The 20365-nt window shown below is 42.0% G+C and overlaps 1 protein-coding gene across 2 annotated transcripts in view; it reads left to right on the top strand.

Annotated features, from left to right (window-relative positions):
* dennd1b (DENN/MADD domain containing 1B) overlaps positions 1-20365 on the top strand; it is a 115820-nt gene that overhangs the window by 47455 nt on the left and 48000 nt on the right. The window contains exons 6-10 of one of the 2 annotated variants that reach the window (XM_033621657.2): positions 4885-4954; positions 6719-6799; positions 8122-8181; positions 12044-12097; positions 12697-12807. In XM_033621657.2, coding sequence (XP_033477548.2) covers positions 4885-4954; positions 6719-6799; positions 8122-8181; positions 12044-12097; positions 12697-12807 — 376 coding nt within the window. The remainder of the gene's footprint in view (positions 1-4884; positions 4955-6718; positions 6800-8121; positions 8182-12043; positions 12098-12696; positions 12808-20365) is intronic. The other variant, XM_033621659.2, reaches the window with a different exon arrangement.

The following is a 20365-nucleotide window of genomic DNA, read 5'->3' as shown; positions in this document are numbered from 1 at the left end:
CGGTCTGTTTCACCCTTTTTTAAATGATCTATGCATCATTCTCAGAACCTTTTTTTTCATGTCTGCATTTATTTCTCAAGTGTGATGAAAAAAAAATTAATTTACCAGATCTTAGAAGTGAACACAGATTTTTTAGACAGCATTTCCATTCATTCTCACACTTCACACTGAGCTGCACTATGCCAGAATAACAAATTTATATTCTCATCTGCCCACACAAATATGTTAGTGATGTGCCTATAATTATCCAAAAGTTTAGCAGTTTTTGATATTTCATAGGTGGATTTATCTTATCACAACGCACATAAATGAGGATACCAAACCCGGGGAAATTGCATTTTCTTCGCATAATTACTCTCCAACAAAGGCTATTATCATTTAATTCCCATGTAATTGCATGTTGACACAATGTTTTTACAGATGTAATTACCTTAGCATTACAAAGAAGGAGCACTCCAGCGGTAATCTCAGTGGACAGGGTTATGCACTTTAGAATAACTGAGGAAAATGTACGAAATAAATCCATTTTTAATGAATGTATTAAGCAGTTTACCAAACAACAAACTGGAAATGGAGCACAAAGCCTTTTTCTTTTTCTCTGTTAGTGCAAAGCAGCACTCCTGTAAGTGCTGCTTTCGCCTCTGTACGTACGTGTGTGTGTGTGTGTGTGTGTGTGTGTGTGTGTGTGTGTGTGTGTATGTGTGTATGTGTGTGTGCTGGGTGTGTGTGGCTGTTGATGGACAGTCGTGGGTTTGTCGCTGCCCTGATGAGCTGCTGTGAAGAACAGTGTCCCTCCTCCCCACACCACCCACCCTTCCCGGCCAGCTTCCATGGCCTTTGTTTTTCTTTTCTCGCTCTCTCTCTTCCCCTCTCTCTCTTTCTCTCCCTCTCTCTCTGTCTCTCTCTCTCTTTTCTCCTCGTTATTCGGCTACTGCCACAGTGCGACAGCAAAGACGCTTGGCCCATAATTATGCATGAAGCTTCACTGCCAATTAGCAGAGGTTCCCCTGTCCCTCTCGCTGAGTTAGACATGCTAATTCATTTGACATATGATGTATAAAATTCATTATGCATTTTGAGTAGTTTGCATGGCTTGCTTCATTTTTAATAAGACAATGTATAGAAAGTTTTTTTCTGTTGTTGTTAATTTGAAATTGTTTGTGTGCTCTGTGTGTTCTTTTTTTTCCTGATCTTTTTCATTTTCTTAGGAAGATATGTGAAAATATTCTGAAGCATTTAAAACACATTTTAGATATCTTATTGAAGAAATGTGAGATATGTGTAAATTAAGTTCCTCCGTTCAAGGTCCTTGGTCAAACGTTTATTTTCTTTGTTGATTATTCTTTAAACTGTTTTTCATTCTACCATATTAGTTATGCAAGACAGTATTAAGGAAATGACAGCAAACTGCTTGTGTTAAGAAAAAAAAAAGATAAACCAAAGAAAAGCAGAAAAAAAATACAGATAATTTAAGTTGTTTATCTTTAAGAATTATCAGTTAAAATGTGTCTGGGTAAAATGTTAAAGCAGGAAGGCCCAGGCCCACTAGTTAATTTTCTATAATTTGCCATGAAAATAGAATAAAAGTAATTAAAACAGTTTGCGTCTCTGTGATTGTTGAAGTGCTGGGACCGTAAAATTGTCACCTCTGCTTACAGGAGGAAGTGCCTTAATGAGTAGGACAGTTTTATGTGGACAGCCCTTTGTAGTCTCCCTGCTAAAGCCGTGGCCGAAAGGGCCACGCTCCCTCCAGGCAAAGTCTCGACAAGCAAAAGAAACAACATAAAAAAGATAATTATAACTTTTTCTATTTTATGCTGTTATTCCCCCGTCTTCTGTCTTTCTTTGTCTCTCACATTTGGCCGATTTTCGGGTCAACATCTGAGTAATTTGGAGAAGAAAAATGTGAATTTAATGACTGAAGCTTAAAGATACATTTAAGGGACTGCGTTGCTCCAGTTTGTGGTCACTTAGCGGATCGCCGGAGGGCACTTCCTTCCCTGTACTTAACCCTTAACCTGAGAAAGTAAAGGTGTAATGAAATCTTCCACTCAGCCGTCTACAAAGTGTAAGATGACTTACGATTACAGGTGCCTGTGCATTAAAGGAGATTTAAGACTTATCTAAGGAGCAGGAATAAGTGTCGTGTTTAGCACCCAACAGGTACTTTATGACAACAAAAGGAGCTGATGTAAGTGTTACAATATAAAGGGTTAATCAAACACCTTAACTGCTGAGATGTATAGATGAAATGTAGGAGAATTAGGAGACTTATTTTGAAAGGCTTATTTCTGCTACATTTGTTTATGTGTGCGCTCCTTTCCATAATAGCATAATTGTAGGTTCCAAAGGCACCTCCATGTCCCTGTCTTCTGTCAGATTTTTCCATGCTGTTAGGTAGTCTGAGCCGTGGATGAAAAGCACGACGGGCTGTGAGTGGACCGCAGATTAACTGGTTCATTCTTTGAGGACATGGCACTTTGAGAAGACATGTGTTTAAAATGGCAGGAGAGATTGCGGGGCCCCCACACACTGAGCACTTCTGTGATGGATGCCTCTCTCTCTCTATCGGAGGATTTGCGAAGCACAAACAGATCTGAGCAATGAACTGTGACGAGTAGGAGTATCTCTCTAAGCTTTCCAAACTTTAACTTTGCATCAACAGAGAGAGCAGAGCAGGGGTGGGGGGGATAAGTAGAACAAAACAATACATCTTTAAGTTATATTCATCCTATTTTATTTGTATAAAGCATGGAAACTTACTGTAGGAAGATGTTAGAGGAATATTGATAATTTGTGGTTGGCTGCCTTTGCCAGCGATCATGTGTTTGCCTCTAAAACAAAGGATTTACAGCACCTTGGTGTAGGAGTGTAATGACTGTGAGATCTGTGAGGCCTGACGGCTGCACTGACAGCGAGAGTCCTATTTACATCCCCTTCAACTGTGAAAAATGAAGGATTAATGTCCAGAAGCCTGGCTTTTTATACACACATACTGGAGGCAGATAATGCACAGGCTTTGTTCTCCCCTAGTCATTATATCAGGCTGAACTTTTTGTGTAAATGCTAAATGTAAACTGACCCCATATGCAGATATTTGTGCTTTATGTTGTTTGACGTGGCAGAAATAGGTCTTCAGGTTGATATCCGGTCAGCATGTGAATTAACATACGCGTGTTTGATTTATGCTCGCCCGAGAATGTGACCTGATTGCGGTAAATCTTCACACAGACGTCAAAATATTGGCATGCTAAGAGGCTGATTGTTTCAGGCTAATGGTCACTCAGCCTCTCTGATTGGTGCGCTTGGCTGCACTCCTTCGGGAACCCGGCCTGTCATTGGCCTCTTGCGGATTTAGCAATATGAAAATTTGCATTAGGTTCACTTTATTGTTTTTCTTGTTGTCTGTTAATTCCAGTCTACAGAGCAGCCAGTGACCCATGCCCTTGAAACTCCTCAGTCTCCAGCCAACTGTCTGAGCAGGACTTTACTGTGTTATGAACTCAAACACAATCAAACCTTCACTCTTATGAATGTATTATTATACAACTAAGAAACTGCAGATTTAAGTTCTTTGTCAGATTTTTAATTTGAGTGAAATAAAACTGCTTTCTGTTATTGACATTGAGAAATACTTGCTGAATTTGGTGAGCAAATCCAATTTTGATTGATCATTTGGCCACCCATTTATTTTTCAACCCCTGCATCCAGGCGAGTTAATGAAGCATTAATGGGAAATTCTGTTTATTTCATCATAATGCTAAGAAGTCCTTATCTGGAATCATTATTCATGCAGTGTTCAAAACTGCATGTTAAAAAACCCCAAACTAAATAAAAATTCAATACATTGATAGGACACCATGTTTTTATTATTTGATTGCATAACATTAAATGAACTGGGCCCTCGCAGCTTTTTAACGCCAAAAGAAAATGTTGGCTATCTTCCACCCGGAAAGCAAGTCGACTTGGCCAAGAATATGTCAACTTTGTAAAGAAAGCCATGCTGCAGATGCTTTTAGCTTATGGTGGGTGTACTCAGTGATTAGCTTTAACACAAACACCGCAGTATAAATTATTTTGAGCGTGTTAATGAATTTATTTATTTTACATTAATTGCATAAGGCAAAGATTTATTTTAAATGCGAAGGGCATAAGAAGAAGAAGCACAGAGAGGGGCAGAAGGAGGAGGTGGAGGAGGGGGGTTGGGGGGGTGCAGGAGGCATCTTGGGCTGCATTTTTGTTAAGCCTGTGCATCTGTGAGCAGCATGCTTGTAAACCATAGCATCCCACTGCGTCACATGAAAGCTATGGTGGTTTTTTTTTTTTGTTAAAGAATCTATCTTTCAAATCATTGTTTTGTTTTTTTTTCCATCAACCCTCCCTTATTGGCTTAAAGGGCAGACATGACAGGAATCCTTAGCGTGCGGAGGGCCCTGGGTACGAGGAATGTCATAATAAGGACTAGATAGCATTTACCTTTTTTTCAATGTAACAACAACTCAGTGCTTTGGAGTATCTGGGAACACAATCCATTATCAATGTCCTGCATGCATTTGATCTTTAAGCAATAGGTCACTGACAATAGCCGGTACATACACATAGTAACACAGCAAGGCTACACACAACAAACTCAATGCTGTTTACATTTTTACTTTCCAGCAGATGGTGGAATTATTTATAGACATTGTGATGGGCAAAGATGGAATTGCAATACACTAATAAATGTTTTCAGGAGACTAAATCTCTCTGCATTTGTTGTACTTTTAAATAGAGCGGACCCTGTGATAGAAACATACTGAAGCACATCCTGTTTATTTATCATAGCAGGTGATAAAATAAATTAAAGCTTTGCCATTAATGCATTTGTCTCTCTGTCTCTTGCAGCTACCTACCATGGTTCGAAATCTACTACAAGTTGCTAAATACTCTGGCAGACTACCTGACAAAACAACAGGTAATCATCCCTCCTGGATGTATTTATAATTGTATGTATATAAGGTGCAGTGTGAGTACATGAAAAATAAGACATGTCGGTTTGATTTGACTGAGAAACAAGCACACAGTTTAGTGTTTTTGAAACTGTACTGTGGTAAGATATTTTCTCCCATCCTGCTCTTCTTCTGCATGTCGTCTTTTGTGTGCAAGTTTTGTTCGCCGTCTTGGGCTCGACTTGGCTCCTGTTGTTAGCAGCAACAATGTTGACATTTCACAGACCAAACGCTGATCTGACACTGGAAGTTATTCCTGATGATTTACTGGAAAACAAATCGTTAAGAAAAAAAAAAACGAAACCACACGCACACACTCGCACACAAACACACACAAACATACACACGAATGCTCGCACTTCACAAAAGTCTTTTCCCCTGACTATTCACTGCATTGTACTAGCAAAGGGAGGGGAAATGTAAAATATGCAACAAACTGGGGAGATGTGCAGCGTCTAGCGCAGAGGGTGTAGGTGATGTTCCCATGTTTAGACTGAAGAGAGAAGAAGAGGGAGAGAGGCAGAGCAAGGGAGAGATGCAGGGAGCTTTGGGACCGCTTTCAATTGTCATGTAGTAGCTGCTCCTTCCAAGACCCTTTAGAGAGCAATGATCAGGGCAGAGAGGCTTGCCAAAGTAGACAGTCGCAAACATATCACATGAACATTCAACATAAATACATACATTTATGTAATTGAGGGGTAGATAGTCTAATACAGAGAGAGACAGATAAGTAGAATAGCCCAGTTTGTGTGTGAGGAAGAGACAGACAGAAAGATTGCTGGAAATCCTGGGTGACTGAAGTGTTAGTGTGCATGATTTGGTTTCTATTTACCCCGCTGTCCGTTCCAGGCGAGAGGGAGATGTTGACAGACGAGGGAAGACAGAAGAGCGATGAGGGTTTAAGGCGAGGGGTAAATGAAGTGTTTCCCCAGGCCGTGTTGCTGACCATGCGTGTGAGCATTGAGCCTCTCATGACAGGAGGCTGTTCGATTGCACACACCCTAACACCCCCACCTTCCCTCCCTCCCAACCTTCTCCTTCTCTTACTGTATATTGCCGCCCATTCCTCTCGAGTTTCTATTTCCTTCTGGCTCGCACATGCATATACACTCACGCACGTGCACACTTCCTCCAAACGAGCAACGGTTCGAAGCCAAAAACCAAAACAAAGTTCTCAGAGAGGGCGGATAGAAAAAAGAATCTAAAACAAACAACAATGCGCAAGCTCTGTGTTCACAGTAGTTAGTTTAGTTTAAGTACAAGTTGCAAACTGTTGTCCCTACCGGTTCTCCAGCCAGAGGCCCGAGAGTGTAAATAGCAGTCTTGTCGTGGAGCTCATAAATGCTGGAAGAATAATCTCAGGGCCTGTTCTGTGGTCAAGCTAGCTCCCTCTGACGGCTTCTTAAAGCCCCTGTCTTTGGAGAGGGGACCCCTGCTTTAATTACTGACAGCCTGCTCTCGGCCGTAAATCAACCCCGCCGGATAATAAGCGTCTGCAGTCCCTGCACTCAGCCGTCTTTTAACCTCACCATTGCTCGTTAAACATATGTCAGTCGGAAGTTTTGGAGCCCTTCAGGCCTCGCTGCAGGATTGCCCTCTGGTCTGCAGCAGCGCCTGTCCCAGCACTGTTGTTAAGATTGACACATAACTCGTGACATCAACAAAACAAGTAAATAAAATTCATGTGTCCTATGTTTTTCTGTCTTTTGTTGTTTGTTTCTCTCCCCCAGGAAAATGACTTGAATGACATGCTGAATTCTCTCTATGATCTGCCTGTGCCAAAGCCCTTCACGCCAGTCAACCTGAGTGTGGTAGGTATAGATCTCTTATTCCCCCTTATCAGAGGCAAGACAGCTGAGAGTAGAGGTAGAAAGAGGGAGCGGGGGACAGGTAGGTTACTGTAGCTGTGTGTTGCATCAGGAAGGAAGGAGGCTGCAGAAATGAAGAGATAAAAACAGTTGGCTGAAGAAGATAAAAGTAGAGCAGGAGACACTAAAGACACAATTTAGAAGAGACTAAAGGAAGGAATAATGAGAAATAAAATGAAGTAGACACAAAGAGGAGAGGGGGAGACAAAGATGGCATGACAACAGACAGACAGAAAATAGGGCAGAAACAGGGAGAGATCAACAAAGCATAGAGGTTGAAATGGACGAAATAAATGAGGGAATGACGGAGCAGACAGAGAGTAGAGAGTAGGAGGAGGTTAAGATACACTAGGTAGGAACAGAGAGACACAGAGGGCCCGGGACTGACACTCTGTTTAGAAACAAGAAGTGGCGTTAACAGGTTTTTGTGCGATAAGCCCGAGCTGGACGTGTTTAAACTTGAAGGGTCCTCTCACAACTCGTCATGTCTCCTGCTTATCAAAAACTGAAATGGCTTAATGAGCTCAGGTCCCTCAAAGTCCGCCTGTGTTTGTGTTAACTCTGACACAATCTCTCCTTGTGTTTCCAGCTCCTACATAAAACACTCACTCTTAAATAGTTTTCGCTCCCATAAGCCTGGCCTATATAAGTAGAGTGTAATGATTTTCAGTAGGACTGCTAAACTCATAGTGTTTTGTTCGCTAATATTTTTATTTTTGATTTGCCTAGACTCCACACCGTTAAGGCATCAAAAGAGTTTCGGTGTTAGCCTTTGTCCTTGAGGACCTCCGCTCCTTTTTTTGGACCAATTAAAAAAGCAACTCTGGGTCTTTTCTGTAGCATAGGTCTCAGAAGGATACGCATCTAATTACACAGATGAATTTACAACATAACAAGACTAATATGAAGTAATCAATATATCTTCATGAAGGTTAACAAGGTCAATTAAGATTCCTTGTGATTTATTTTTTCTTTGTGTCAGTTTTTTTTTTTTTTTTTTTTTTCCCTCATCAGCTGTATATGTGTGAACAGAATCTTTTCATCTGCATCTCAGAGCTTCATTGGAAAAGAAGCCCCGGAGAACAGAGGTGATCGCTCCATGTCTTTTCTGGAGAAGCCACCAGTTTGATATTTAATTGATGAAGCAGAATTATTCCCTAAAAGAGTGTTTTTTGTTTTATCATGGCAGCCAAGAAGAAGGATCATTGTCCCCTTTCATGTGTGAACCCTGTTTTGTTCTCTATCTCCCTCTCTCATTGTGCAAGAATGAGCAGTTGTATATTGCCACTGGGCAAGTACTGAGAGATCGGCGAAGCAAGGAGCCGGTGAGTGGAGGGGAATGAGTGAACGGCAGAAGCGGGAGGAGGGAAGGAGGCTGCTGTGAAATATGAAACCGCTGCTGTACTAATCGCATGGGAGCCACGGCTTTCCAATTTGGCCAAATAAGCTGTGCTATCTTTTTAAATATAACAAAAACAAACTATCCTGGGCCTTGGTGTATGTTTCTTCTCCTCTGGAAAACAATCAAACTTTGTAAATGATTAATGCCATTCCACACTGCTATATTCTCTCTCTGAATATCAAAAGTTTTTTTTCTCCCTCTTTATGTTTAAAGCAAAGGCAATTGTGCTCAAAAAATCTCCTTGATGCCTCTCCAGTTAACCCACTTTCAATGTTTTTATATAAACATGTCTTAGAAAGAATAAGAAAAAAGCAGATAAGCAAGCAAACAGCCAATGAAAGCCTGGGTTGAGTTGGGGAGCATGGGTTGTGATTATCACAATGCCATGAATTTGTAGTCCAACAGGGAAACATTATTTAGCGCACAGAGCACAGGAGAAGAAATATGCAGTACACTGTTAACTGTATGTATAGTTATGGGGGGGTTGTTCTGTGCCTCAGATGTGTTACCTCAAGTCCCTGATCTTTGATTATAGTTTGTTTATTCACACTAACCTTTTATTTTGCTTCAGTTCTTCTCGTACTCGTCTTCTTCTCAGTTGACTATAACACACACTTCCTTTCTAACATACAGTATTGTTTTCAAAGATGACAAAGGAGCAAAAATGTTGAACTCCACTTGTCTGGCATGTAGCATTTAGCATAAAAAAAGGCAGCTCATCTGTACCCTCGTCGCATACCAGTGTAAGAATGAGAGTTACCCAGGTGAGTTAATTAACAAGGTACGATAGGAACATTTATTCATTTTATTATCTGCTGTCTTCCTTTAATGATTTTGCAGAAACTAGGCAGCCCTACAGGTGCCACTGGAAAAATCCTTTTAAAATGATCTAATTAAAAAACTTTAGTCAGGAAATAGATCCAGCATGAAGGCTAAGATGAAAGTGAAATTTGTTGTGAGAAGTTTGCCTTCATTAAAGTTTAAATCATTTAAATTTACAAATTTACCTAGATCTACTCTTGCAAGTATTTTTACATAATAGCTATTAAGTGTATTTGTGTTTTATAAAGTCGACAGTTAACCGTTAACACTAGCTGCCATTTTTTCCCGCCAGTTTGGATGTTTGTGTAGTAGCAGCAGTTATTAGCTTTGATGCTAACTAGCCTATTTCTGCTTCTCAGCTACAGCATAACCACAAACTAACTGTTAGTGTTTCCCTGGAAAAAATGTGGTGCAGTGCATGGGAGTTCACACTTGTTATGATCCAAGATACAGTAACTTCCATTAGGACATTTGCTTTTTCCCTTTTGCACGTCCTTCCAGGACAGAAAACCCTGGCATTTTTGTTTGTTTCCTGCTTTCTGTCAAAAAGCACGCCGCAAATAAAACAACTGGTTGGCCTCTGTTTAAAAATCTTTCATCTGACAAAAAAAAAACATATTTCAATTAACTTACATAATTATCTTTTGCATATAGCTGGCTGCTGCTGGAAACAGGAAACAGTGGTAGGGACACTCAAATCCGTAACCGCATGTTTTCCTACTTAAAGACTGCTTTAACTTCCATGTTGAAAATTATGTTTTTCTGTATGTTCTTTTTAAGGTGTAATGTAGCTGTGCAAAATATCCATAGAAGTATGGCTGCAGTAATTCAAACATCTACAAAAAATCCAGTTGCCTTAAAGAAGGGGGCAGAGGAGTTGCTTATGCTCAGATAGCTTATCTTTTGCTCATAAAAAGAGAAAAATCAAAAGGCAAAGCCTTGGGCGCTGGCTCCAGTTTAGTGTTTGTGCGTGCTGTATGTTGATCTCCTCTTAGCTCTGCTCGACTACAACAATAACCGTCCTCTGGGAATATGACGATTGTTTGCTCATGATAATTGATTTCACATTTTTCACACTTACAGGGTGAAACATTTTAGTTTGTTTTACATTAAACTCAATGCTCCAGTGTTAACCACAGACATATGTGGAGCCATTGCTTTGACTTCATCATTACAGTCTGTTAATGTTTTATTTGCTCAAACACTGTCACTTGAAAATAATAAGCATCATTCTTTTTACTGGTTTTTAGCAGTTTTTTTTGCAGTTGGCAGAAATTTTCCACTGTTGTATGCATATAACATTTACTTTTAGTGTCAGGCACCATAACAGTACCAACATAGGTTAAGATTTTGGGCGGGTGGGGGACACAGGGGCACATTATACCTAATATTTAGAACATTTGCCCAGTAAAAACATGAAAGTAGCACAGGAGTTTTGTTTTGGCAAAACTTAATACAATTACACCATAACCTGATGCAGAAAATGCACAAATTGGTGCATAAAAGTTCACCAGAATGCAGGAAATCAAGTGTTTAATACTCCTAATTTTCTAGTGGTGGACCCCCCCCCAACCCTTCATTTCATGAACACATGAAATCAAAAAAAAAAAAAAAATTGAAACTGAAACAAAACCCACACCCTTGAATACTGGCCACCAGTACTCTGAAGTGAAATGTGCTCACAACCAAACATTGTAGTTTTTGGACATTGTTGAATCAGTTCGTGAAATAATGTCATGGGTTAGGGTTCAAAATGGCACAGAATGATGTCAGATAGTTAGGACTTCATCGTCACATCAAAACAAATTGTCCTGACCTTGCTTGCCACCTTATATTTTTTCATTGTAATGGATTTTTAAAATCTTATCATACTTATACTGTATGTGACGGGCTTCCTCTCTTCTCTCGGGTTCTCATATCTCTATAATTAGAGACATCTTTCTTTCTTGGTGACGGGGTCGCTGATTTTGAATGACTCCTGTTATGTTTGCATACTCTTAATCACACTGTTTGTTATGTAGTGTATCACTGTTAAGTTGCCTTCTGTTTAATCTGTTTTTTTTTCTATTTATTATTGCATCTTTTCAAAGCGCAGATTGTTAGCTACTCAGAGTGTTTCGCAACCAACTCTCAGGAGCTGGATGTCGTTCTTCCTGCCACAGGGGCCACGAAACAAATTCTCAACTATTAGAGAAAACACTGACTGTGTTGGAGCCTGACATTATTGGTTTGATGATTTGCATTTGTAAGTAAACGGTAGTGGCAAGTTTAAACCCTGTGAAGTCTTAGAAGACTAAATAAATTTTAATATTTTACTTAAAATACTGTGTGAGTATCTACTGTAAACGCCACAGTTAATTTAAGCAAAGACCTGCAACAGATGGTCGAGCGAAGGCCTAGAGAAACGCAGGTGTACTAAGGATCCAGGAGAGTGTGTGAGAGAAACACAATAGTGTGTTTCAGTTGGTGCTTTGTCTACCTGTCTCCAAACACCACCTCTCTCAGGCCCCTTTGATCTGAACACTGAACCTGCCCTGCTCTCCCAAAGTGAGACAGGCAGCCCTGTGATCCTCTAAACAACCTGTGTGTGTGTCTGTGTGGATGCACACGTGCGCACATGTGCGCGTATAGTTGTGTCTGTGTGTTGGTGCTCCGCGAGCCTTTTTAATGCTTAAATAAAGACTCAGTTTTCCACCGGAGACATCACCCCAGTCTGTGTCTATGGGGAGCTGAGCTGCTATTGAGCTTTCTCTGTTCTGTAGGCCTGATAAAAGCATTGCCACAGTTCAGACACCAGCTCAGCAATTCATATAGACAGAGCTGAAGATGAGCCATAAATCATAGAACAAAGTGAACGGCCTTTCCCCCCCCCCCACTCTTCCCCTCATTCTCTTCTGTGTGAGTGGTATGCTTCACTTGTGACCTTCCCTCTTCTTTCTCCTGCATGTTTGTGTTTTTCGCAGCACTCCTACTTCATTGCCCCGGATATCAATGGACTGCCAACTATCCCTGAGAGCGTAAGTATTCATGGAAAAAGAAACAGAAAAGAGGCAAAAGGAGATAAAGAGAGATCCTGCTCTTCTGGAAACATCTCTGCCTCTAATCGTTTTTAATCAGATACACTTGTCACCTTTTGAAATTATTGCATCATCCTCTTGTTTCGGTTTTATCTCCTGTGGTGCTTGTACTTTTAATGTCGAAGTTCACTGATTGCCATGGGTATTATAGGAATTCAAACTGAACACATGTTCTTTTTTGTTGATTTTGTATTCAAATTGTAGCTCGAATATTGAACACCTCACAAGTCTTTACAGTAAGATGAAAACAGTGATCAATTTGACACATTTAAGCAACACTGATTGATATATAATCTATTTTTTAAATTTGACTGTATCAGATGGTTTAAAAATGGATTTCCCATCCACTTATTTTTTTTTACTGCACAACAATATGTGCAGAGATGGAAGTCCAAGTCCTTTTACAGCCAGTACTGTATGTCTCTTTTTATGGCACACTCTGGCACTCTCGCCGTCTGTAGCATTGACACTTTACTGTAAGCAAGGACAGTTTGTTACTGTATGTACCTGCACATCCTTCTGTTCCTGTCTATCTCCAGAGGAACCTGACAGAGTACTTTGTGGCTGTGGACGTCAACAACATGCTCCAGCTCTACGCCAGTATGCTGCACGAACGGCGCATCATCATTACCTCAAGCAAGCTTAGCACTGTGAGTCCATCCCTTCCAAGTCATTCTCTCAGCTGCAGTCAGTTATCAGCTCTGCCCTGTCAGGCGCAAGGGGAAAATATTTTCAGAAAATAGTTCAAGTACCACAACCACTCGAAGGATGAGTTTCCTGGTTTCAGTACTAGGGGGTGTAGGGAAATATTGATACACTTGAGTATTGCAATATGTTTTGTGATATCAATTTCCAAAAACACTCAAATTTTAATTAGTAGTTTACATGCAAAAATGTGTGGAAGTGGTACATTTTGTGTTTTTTTGACTGCTGTATAGTAGAGTCATAATCTATCTCCAGCCATTTGACTCTTCCACTCCACAACAGTCATAGAGGTGTGTAACAATATCGCAGTATATTGAATCGTAACTGTATTGTGATACATATATCACCAGATTCTTGTCAAGACACAGCCCTAGTGGCTATTTCTGCCGCTGCTCACTAAATGTTGTTATTAAATGCTTCAGTGTCTGTATTCAGCCATAAATAATCATTAAAAAATTGCAATGTATTGCGTTGCTAACGGTATCGCAATATATTGAATTGAAGCTCCTGTATCGTGATTCGTATTGTATCATCAGATTCTTGCCAATACGCAGCCCTAGTCACCATGTTATGTTATATAATGTGAGATTCTTCTTAGCTATCTCACTTGCACCCAAAAACCTTGATTTCATAATATTATAAAATGATGCTAATCTACAGTCATAGAGAGTCACAGTTGCTATTTTTGGCTTCATATCAAATTTAGATACTGATTTGCCCTCTTAAAAAGTGTATAGCTCAAATGTTGGGACTGTTTCCTAGATTAAACATGATTCTCTTCATCAATAATCCAGCAGGATATCAAACCCTAATTAGTACGATGAGGATATTTATCTGACATGGCTACGCTACTTGTACAGAGAGAGTTGAACTGATCTGTCTGCGCCCCCCAACGCCTCTCTGCCCGGGCATCCTGCAGTCAGACAGCCGCACTGTCACCGCGCTCTGACAAGCTGTGAAATCCGCACTAAAGCTGGATTATATTTGACTGTTTGTCTTACAACTGCAACAATTAATTAATGGCTAAAAAGCCTTAAATTATCCGTTATTACATGTCTTAACTCTCTCACATAAGTTAAAGTCCTTTTGTCTGTCTATCTGTATGAGGGAGGAGAGCTCTCTGGGTCTTTCTCCCCCTACTTCCTCCCTCTGTTCCTCATTCCAACCCCCCCTCCCCATGTTATCTAGTGGCTGATGAGGCAGAGCCAAATGTTTATGACAGATGAGATGGGAGAGGGAAGTGATGTCATCCAAGTCCTATCTGTAGTGTAGCTGGTCCTGCCTTGGTATCTACAAGGCTGCAGAACACTGAACAGCCGGAGGGGCCCGTGGGTGGTGATGGGTGCTGGAGGGAACGGTACCCAAGGTCTCCCATAGGAGCTATAATCAGAAAGAGCTGTAAAAAATTACCCAGCCCTCAGAGAATATCACCTGTCTCCCCTCAGCTCCTCAGACCAGCAGCACTCCGCTCAGGGTCTAGGCTGCACACTGTGCTGTGACACAAGGGTTACACGATGTAAATTATCAGACTCAAGGGTGAAGGTGTTTTTCTTTTTAGCAGGAAGAGGGGGTGGAGGCGATATTTGTCTGTGATTTATAGTTTTCTGCAGCTCTTAGACTAATCTTGGCTTTTTTTTTTTCTTTAGCAAATTTATGCCGACAGGATTTTTTTTAAGAGCTTCCACGTCAGACCTTTACCTCCGCAAACCTTTTATCCTCTGCAATCCTTCATCCACTCATCTATCTATCCATCCATCTTCCTCAGGGAGAGGTGTTTTGGTTTGGTAGCGATATATGTCAGGCACTGTAGTACAAAGGTATTTTCACATCTCCGCTGGGATTACACGCAGGCCTGATGTTATTATGCGTTATTTTTTGCTGTTGGGTAGAATGACCTCCTAGTTCAAGTGGGAATGGCTGCCACAATTCTGGATGCCAGCTATCTAAGTGTATACATACTTATCTGCAAAGAGCCCGGCTCATTATCCACACCACTGTCTTGTGATCAAATATCTTAAAGGAAGGAAAATATATAATTAACGTCAGAGTTTGTCAAAAATGTTTGTTAAAGTGAGTGTTAGCAGTCACTGGATGGACAGGTAATATTTCTATAGTCTGCTTGCCACAGACAGAGGATGTATGAGAGAAGGTATTGTTAGTAACATCGTTAGTACCATCCAGCTGCTTTTCACCACCTCCGCCTGTCCAGCCTCTCAGCCAAGCAAAGAGAAACAGGGAATAGAAAGTGGAAAGAAAGAGAAAAAGACACACACACACACATACACACAGATATGCTGCATTTATTCTGCCTGCTCTAGGTGCTGCCTGTGTTAAAGCCCCCGGTGAACCCAGTGTGTCAGTCTGCCGGTACATGGCCGGCGCGTCTCGCAAGCAGCCAACAGCAAAGGAATAAATCATGATCTTACAACAATGCGTCAGTTGACTTATTGCTGTTTCGTGACCGGAGGTGAATGGTACCACTGTTTTAAAAGGCCGGTCGGCGGTGGCGCAGGGGCGGGAGCCAGCCGAGCGTGCAGCCTTGTCATAGGGCCGTATAATAGGGCTGCATCGGCCCTTCCTCTAACTAGTCAGTTGGGAGGACCCCCACCACCACCATCGCCCCACCACCCTCCGCGTCTTTCATCTGCCGAGGGCCCCCCAGCTCTCGAGCCCAGCCTCTGCCCTGCCTATCGCCCAAACTCACACAGCCTGGCCCCAGCACCGGCTGACAGCAGCCCTCTCATCAGCCTGTCAGGCCTATGCTAACAAGGAACTATCCATCCACCATGCCCTAGAGTGCCAGCTGTCTCTCTGTTTCCTGCCTTTTCCTCTGTTCTTCTTCTCCTCTCTTTCCCTGACTTCTCCCTGTCTCTCTACTTTCTCTCTATCTTAGTTATTCTTCCTTGCTGACATATTATTTTCTGTCCATCTGTCTCTCACTCACTCTGCCGTGCACCTCTCTTTCCCTCTGACTTTGCCTCCCTCTTCCTGGGTGTCTTAATGCGTCTCTCTGTTGTTGGGCATCTGCAGAACATCGGGACATCCTTCCCCTCAATAGACTTATCTCAGCCCCGTGCCATGTGTCTGACTTGTGCCGCGGCGAATGTGTGTATGTGCACATGTGCATGTTGTGGCTGTTTGTGTCTCTTTTGCATGCATCTGTTTGTGTGTCTCGTGCACTCACAGGTGTTTGTACCTTATGTCTTGTGTCTTTCTGCGAGAGAGTCGGTGACTGTGTGTGCATGTGTGGGAGGCACTGGCGTTAGCTGTTCCCCGTGTCGTCCTGTGTGCCCTCTCTCTCTCTCCCTGTGCCACCTACTTGTTTGTGGCACACCTGCGTTGTGCCGGGCCTGACACCGGCGTTTGTCAACAGAGGGAGAAGCACAGCGCGGGTAATTGGTGACTTACTCTGTGCAGGGGAGGGGAGAGGGAAAGGCTAACTTAGCGATACACCAACAGGAGAAACGAGGGAGAGGTAGCAATGGACAGGAAGACAGCAGGATGAGAGGAGGAAAACAGAATAAGAAATGAAGAACTGGGATGGAAATGAGACTGGGAATGGAGAGGAGAGGATTGAATTTGGAGAGTGTGTAGGGACAGAGTTGGAAGGAAAGGCTAGTGGAGGGGAAATGAGTATTTGAGGCTGGTGTGAAGAGGTCAAGAGCGACTCTGTTGATACCATTCCTCCTGTCAAATTGAATTACATTGCCTGCTGCAGCAGCTATTTGTCTCACACTGTGCTCTGACTGTAATGTGCAATAGGTTCCCTCATATAAGAGTATGTAAGCAGAGGGAATGAGTTTTCTCAGTCCAGTAAAATCTCCATTACACTGCAGTTTAATATAAAAAATATGCGAAAGAGGTGTATGTAGACCCTCACAGTAGCAGTTTCTCCATTTTCTGTCTGTGTTTCATTTCAACATGTCCAGTTGCTCAGGTAAAGAGGAAAGATGTGGGTGGAAACACACTGCTTACTGACAGAGTCTGCAGAGCTCAGAGTTGCAGTGTTGAGAAGATCTGATGTTTCTGGTATGTCCGGCTCTTTAAGGAAACATCACTGTTGAAGGGTTGCGAAATGGTTCAGTCAGGTAGAGGGATGAACTCATCTGAAAATGATGATTTATGAGTATAGAGAGCAGTTTGATGGCTTGTGGGCTGTGAGAAGAGCTGTAGTAGCTATCCAAATTTAATTAAAGGTTAACTTGAGCATTTTGCAACCTGGACCCTTTTTTCCAGTAAATATGTGTCCAAAGCCCCATTTCCACTGAGCAGAACGGTACAGTTCAGTTTGGTACACTTTTTTTCCGTTTCCACTATGAACAGTTGTGGATGGTACCAATCAAACCGTTCCGCACCGTCCCCATTTTTGGTCCCCCCTCTGTTGGGGTACCTAGCACACAGATCTGGTACTAAAAGGTGGAGCTGTGAACACTGCAGTTTGTTGATTGGTCAATAGCGGACGGTCACTCTGCTCAGGGCTGAATGTTGGCATACAACTCAGTTCTGTGGACAATAAACAAGGTGCAGACTTCCATCTGTGTCACCGATAATGAGGAAATACAGTGAGTGCTGGACGGAGCAGTAAGCGACAACAACCCCACCCACATTTAAGAGTACTGTTTGCAGTGGGAACACTAGGGTCTAGGTACCATGTCTGAAGGGTTACTTTTGGTTCCAAATGTACCAAACCAAAGGTGTTTGGTTGAAACGGGGCTTAAGAGACTTATGTGAACAACAATTTTTGAACTTCTTGTGTTGGCAGCAGCCACGCAACAGGCTGCAGTGTCAGTAATGGGGCACTGGAATGCCATCTCTGTATCGCCATTAAAAGTGGTTATTTTTGCCACAGACAGGCTCAGATTCTTATTAAAGTAAATCTTTTAGATAACACTAAACTACGTTTTCTGTAAACTATCTAAATCTCACTCATGTTACCACTGTTGTCTTCCTGCAACAAGTGACATCTTGTGAAATTTCAGGACCAGACTTCCACTTGACAAGACAATAACAAACAGACCGGATGAAGTGAAAAAGTGAAAGGTAAAGAGACACTTCAGCCACTTAGAAAAAAAATCCAAGCCCATCTGTGGCAAAAATAACCACTTTTAATTAGGATACACTGACAGTGTTCAATTGCCCTATAGGCTGACATTGCAGTCCGTTGCGTGGCTGCTGGCTGTTGCCCACTCACTCAGTACTGGACTAGTTTCCAAAATTGTTGTTCACATCAGTCTCTTAGACTCATATACATGGGAAAATAGGGTCCAGGTTAAAATATCAAAGTTATCCTTTAACATTTGTCTCCTGTTAACTGGATGAGTGGATGTGTCATGACTCAGCTTCTGTTAATTTCCTGCAGAAAAAAAACACAGCTGTATCCTTATTCCATAGCGTATACTACTTCTTAGCAGGTTTTAAGTGCAAAAGTGAAACAGTTCAGCAAGCACGCATACAACACTTTTGTTGTATGCAGCTGCTATGCACTTTTGCAGTGTGCAGCTGATGGACATTATTGTCCCACAATGCATTGCACAAAGGAAATGGGGGAGCTGCTCACAGCTGGAAAGTATTAAAACAAATTGTAGATGGTGGTAAAACAGCTTTGTGAACACAGCAGAAAATGAAAAATGACTATTAAATCCATGAAAAACATTTTAATGTCTATTTGTGAAGTTTAATTGGTAGTGACGTTCCAGAGTCGCAGTTTGATTGACATCAACGACACACACATAGTTTCATTTCCTGGTAGCATTTGAAAAAATCAACATGCAGTCATTATGTTATACTGACTGCAAAACAAAAATGCTAAGACATATAGCATATAGGTCTTCATTGAAGTGTGTAGTATGAATGGGACACAGCGACTGACTCACACTCAGACTCCATTATTGACAAAAGTGGCGTGTGACCTCTTAGCTTAGCTTTATTGCTACCTACTTCAAAGTTGCAATGCAAATTTGATCTCTTCACTTCTCTCTTTCTTCTTCGCCCACTTTCACCTCCTCGTCCCTGTCCCTTTGTGTCTGTCTCTTTCTGTCTCTCCGTCCTTTAGTCTAGTTGAATGGATCGTGGAAAACCAGTGTTAGCGTGGACACTTTCTGTCTCGGCTACAGCGCACTAAAAAAGCTCTCAGGGCAGAACCAAAGACCTTGACTGCTTTTTGAAGCAGGCTGTCGCTGTATAATCGGTTAGCTTCTCTCTGAGGAAGGGGGAACACACACACACACACCCATGCGCACATACGCACACACACACAGTGTAAGAGGCAGGCAGCCCCTCATTACCGGGCAGAGCCCTGGTCCCTGAGGACTGGACCCAGCACCTAATCCTGTATTTGTTCTTGGGGACTGTATCTGTGATTCTCCATTGAATGGAATATTAAGCACCCAGGTCTTTTGTGGAGCGTGTAAGCCATTTGGCTCCACTCATCTATTATTTATCAGCCTGGCAAATATTTTATCAGCCTTAGCCTCTCATGACCCACTCTCATGTGAAGCACCCCCCCCCCCCCCCCCCCCTTAAATGAAGAAAAAAAAAAGAGGGGTACGATTTCTCTTTTTTCCAATTTATCTTCCTTTTACTTTTTGCCTCGTTCATTCTAAAACCTGAACAAGGACACAGGGATTTGTATTAAGCTGAATTAGAGAAGCAAATATGTGAACTATTCCTCTGGAGTTCCCTCCAAGTTGCCTTATCTCAGGCACACTGCCACCTCCGTTGCTTTGGAGATAGCAAATAAAAGAAAACAGAAATCTAGATTTGCTTTATAAATCATTATCTTAGTTTCAGTAACCCCCCACCCCCACCCCTCTCGGCCAACTCCCCCAAGCCAGCCACCCAGCCTGAGAAGAAGAGAGGCAGAGAGAGAGACTCCTGTTTTCCCTTTCAACCTGAGAGTAAATCATGCCAGTTGGGGGGCTCACCTTGTGGCCTGGTGGAGATAATTGGAGTTGGTTAGCGAGGTGTTCTGTGCCATTACCTCCTGGTACCAGCGAATGGCTGGGGCTTGTCTCGCACTCCCAGAGGAGGAATACACTCGCCTGTTGGCGCTCTACTTAGTGTGTGTGTGCGTGTGTGCGTGCGTGCGTGCGTGCGTGCGTGCGTGTGTGGCACATGTACCTATGTGTGTATGTATATTCACAGCCGGATCGCTGACCTCTCTTCATCACAATTTAATGGCCCCTTACCGTCCTCGCTTTGGAAAAAGGGAGAAGGGTGTGATGGTTTTGATAGTAGCTCTTCCACCAAGTGCCTCACTTTCAGACATTAATATTCATAGCATTGATTTATTTTCAGAATTAGCAAAAAAACAAACTGTTTGCCGGGGAATTAATCCTGACAGGAGCGTGGCATTGTTGTGTTTTATTTGAAGACGGCAGGCAGCGGAAATATGCATATGCAGATACACAGAGCAAGACACCAATTAAATGTTGATTAAGTCCTAACTATTGTGGGACTGGGTGTATGAGAGATTGCATGGAGACAATAAAAAAAAAAAAAAAA

Source organism: Epinephelus lanceolatus, chromosome 6 (assembly GCF_041903045.1).
Source record: "Epinephelus lanceolatus isolate andai-2023 chromosome 6, ASM4190304v1, whole genome shotgun sequence".
NCBI classification, from domain to species: Eukaryota; Metazoa; Chordata; class Actinopteri; order Perciformes; family Serranidae; genus Epinephelus; species Epinephelus lanceolatus.
The sequence above is the reverse complement of the archived record's forward strand: the minus strand, read 5'-3'. Positions and strand labels throughout refer to the sequence as shown.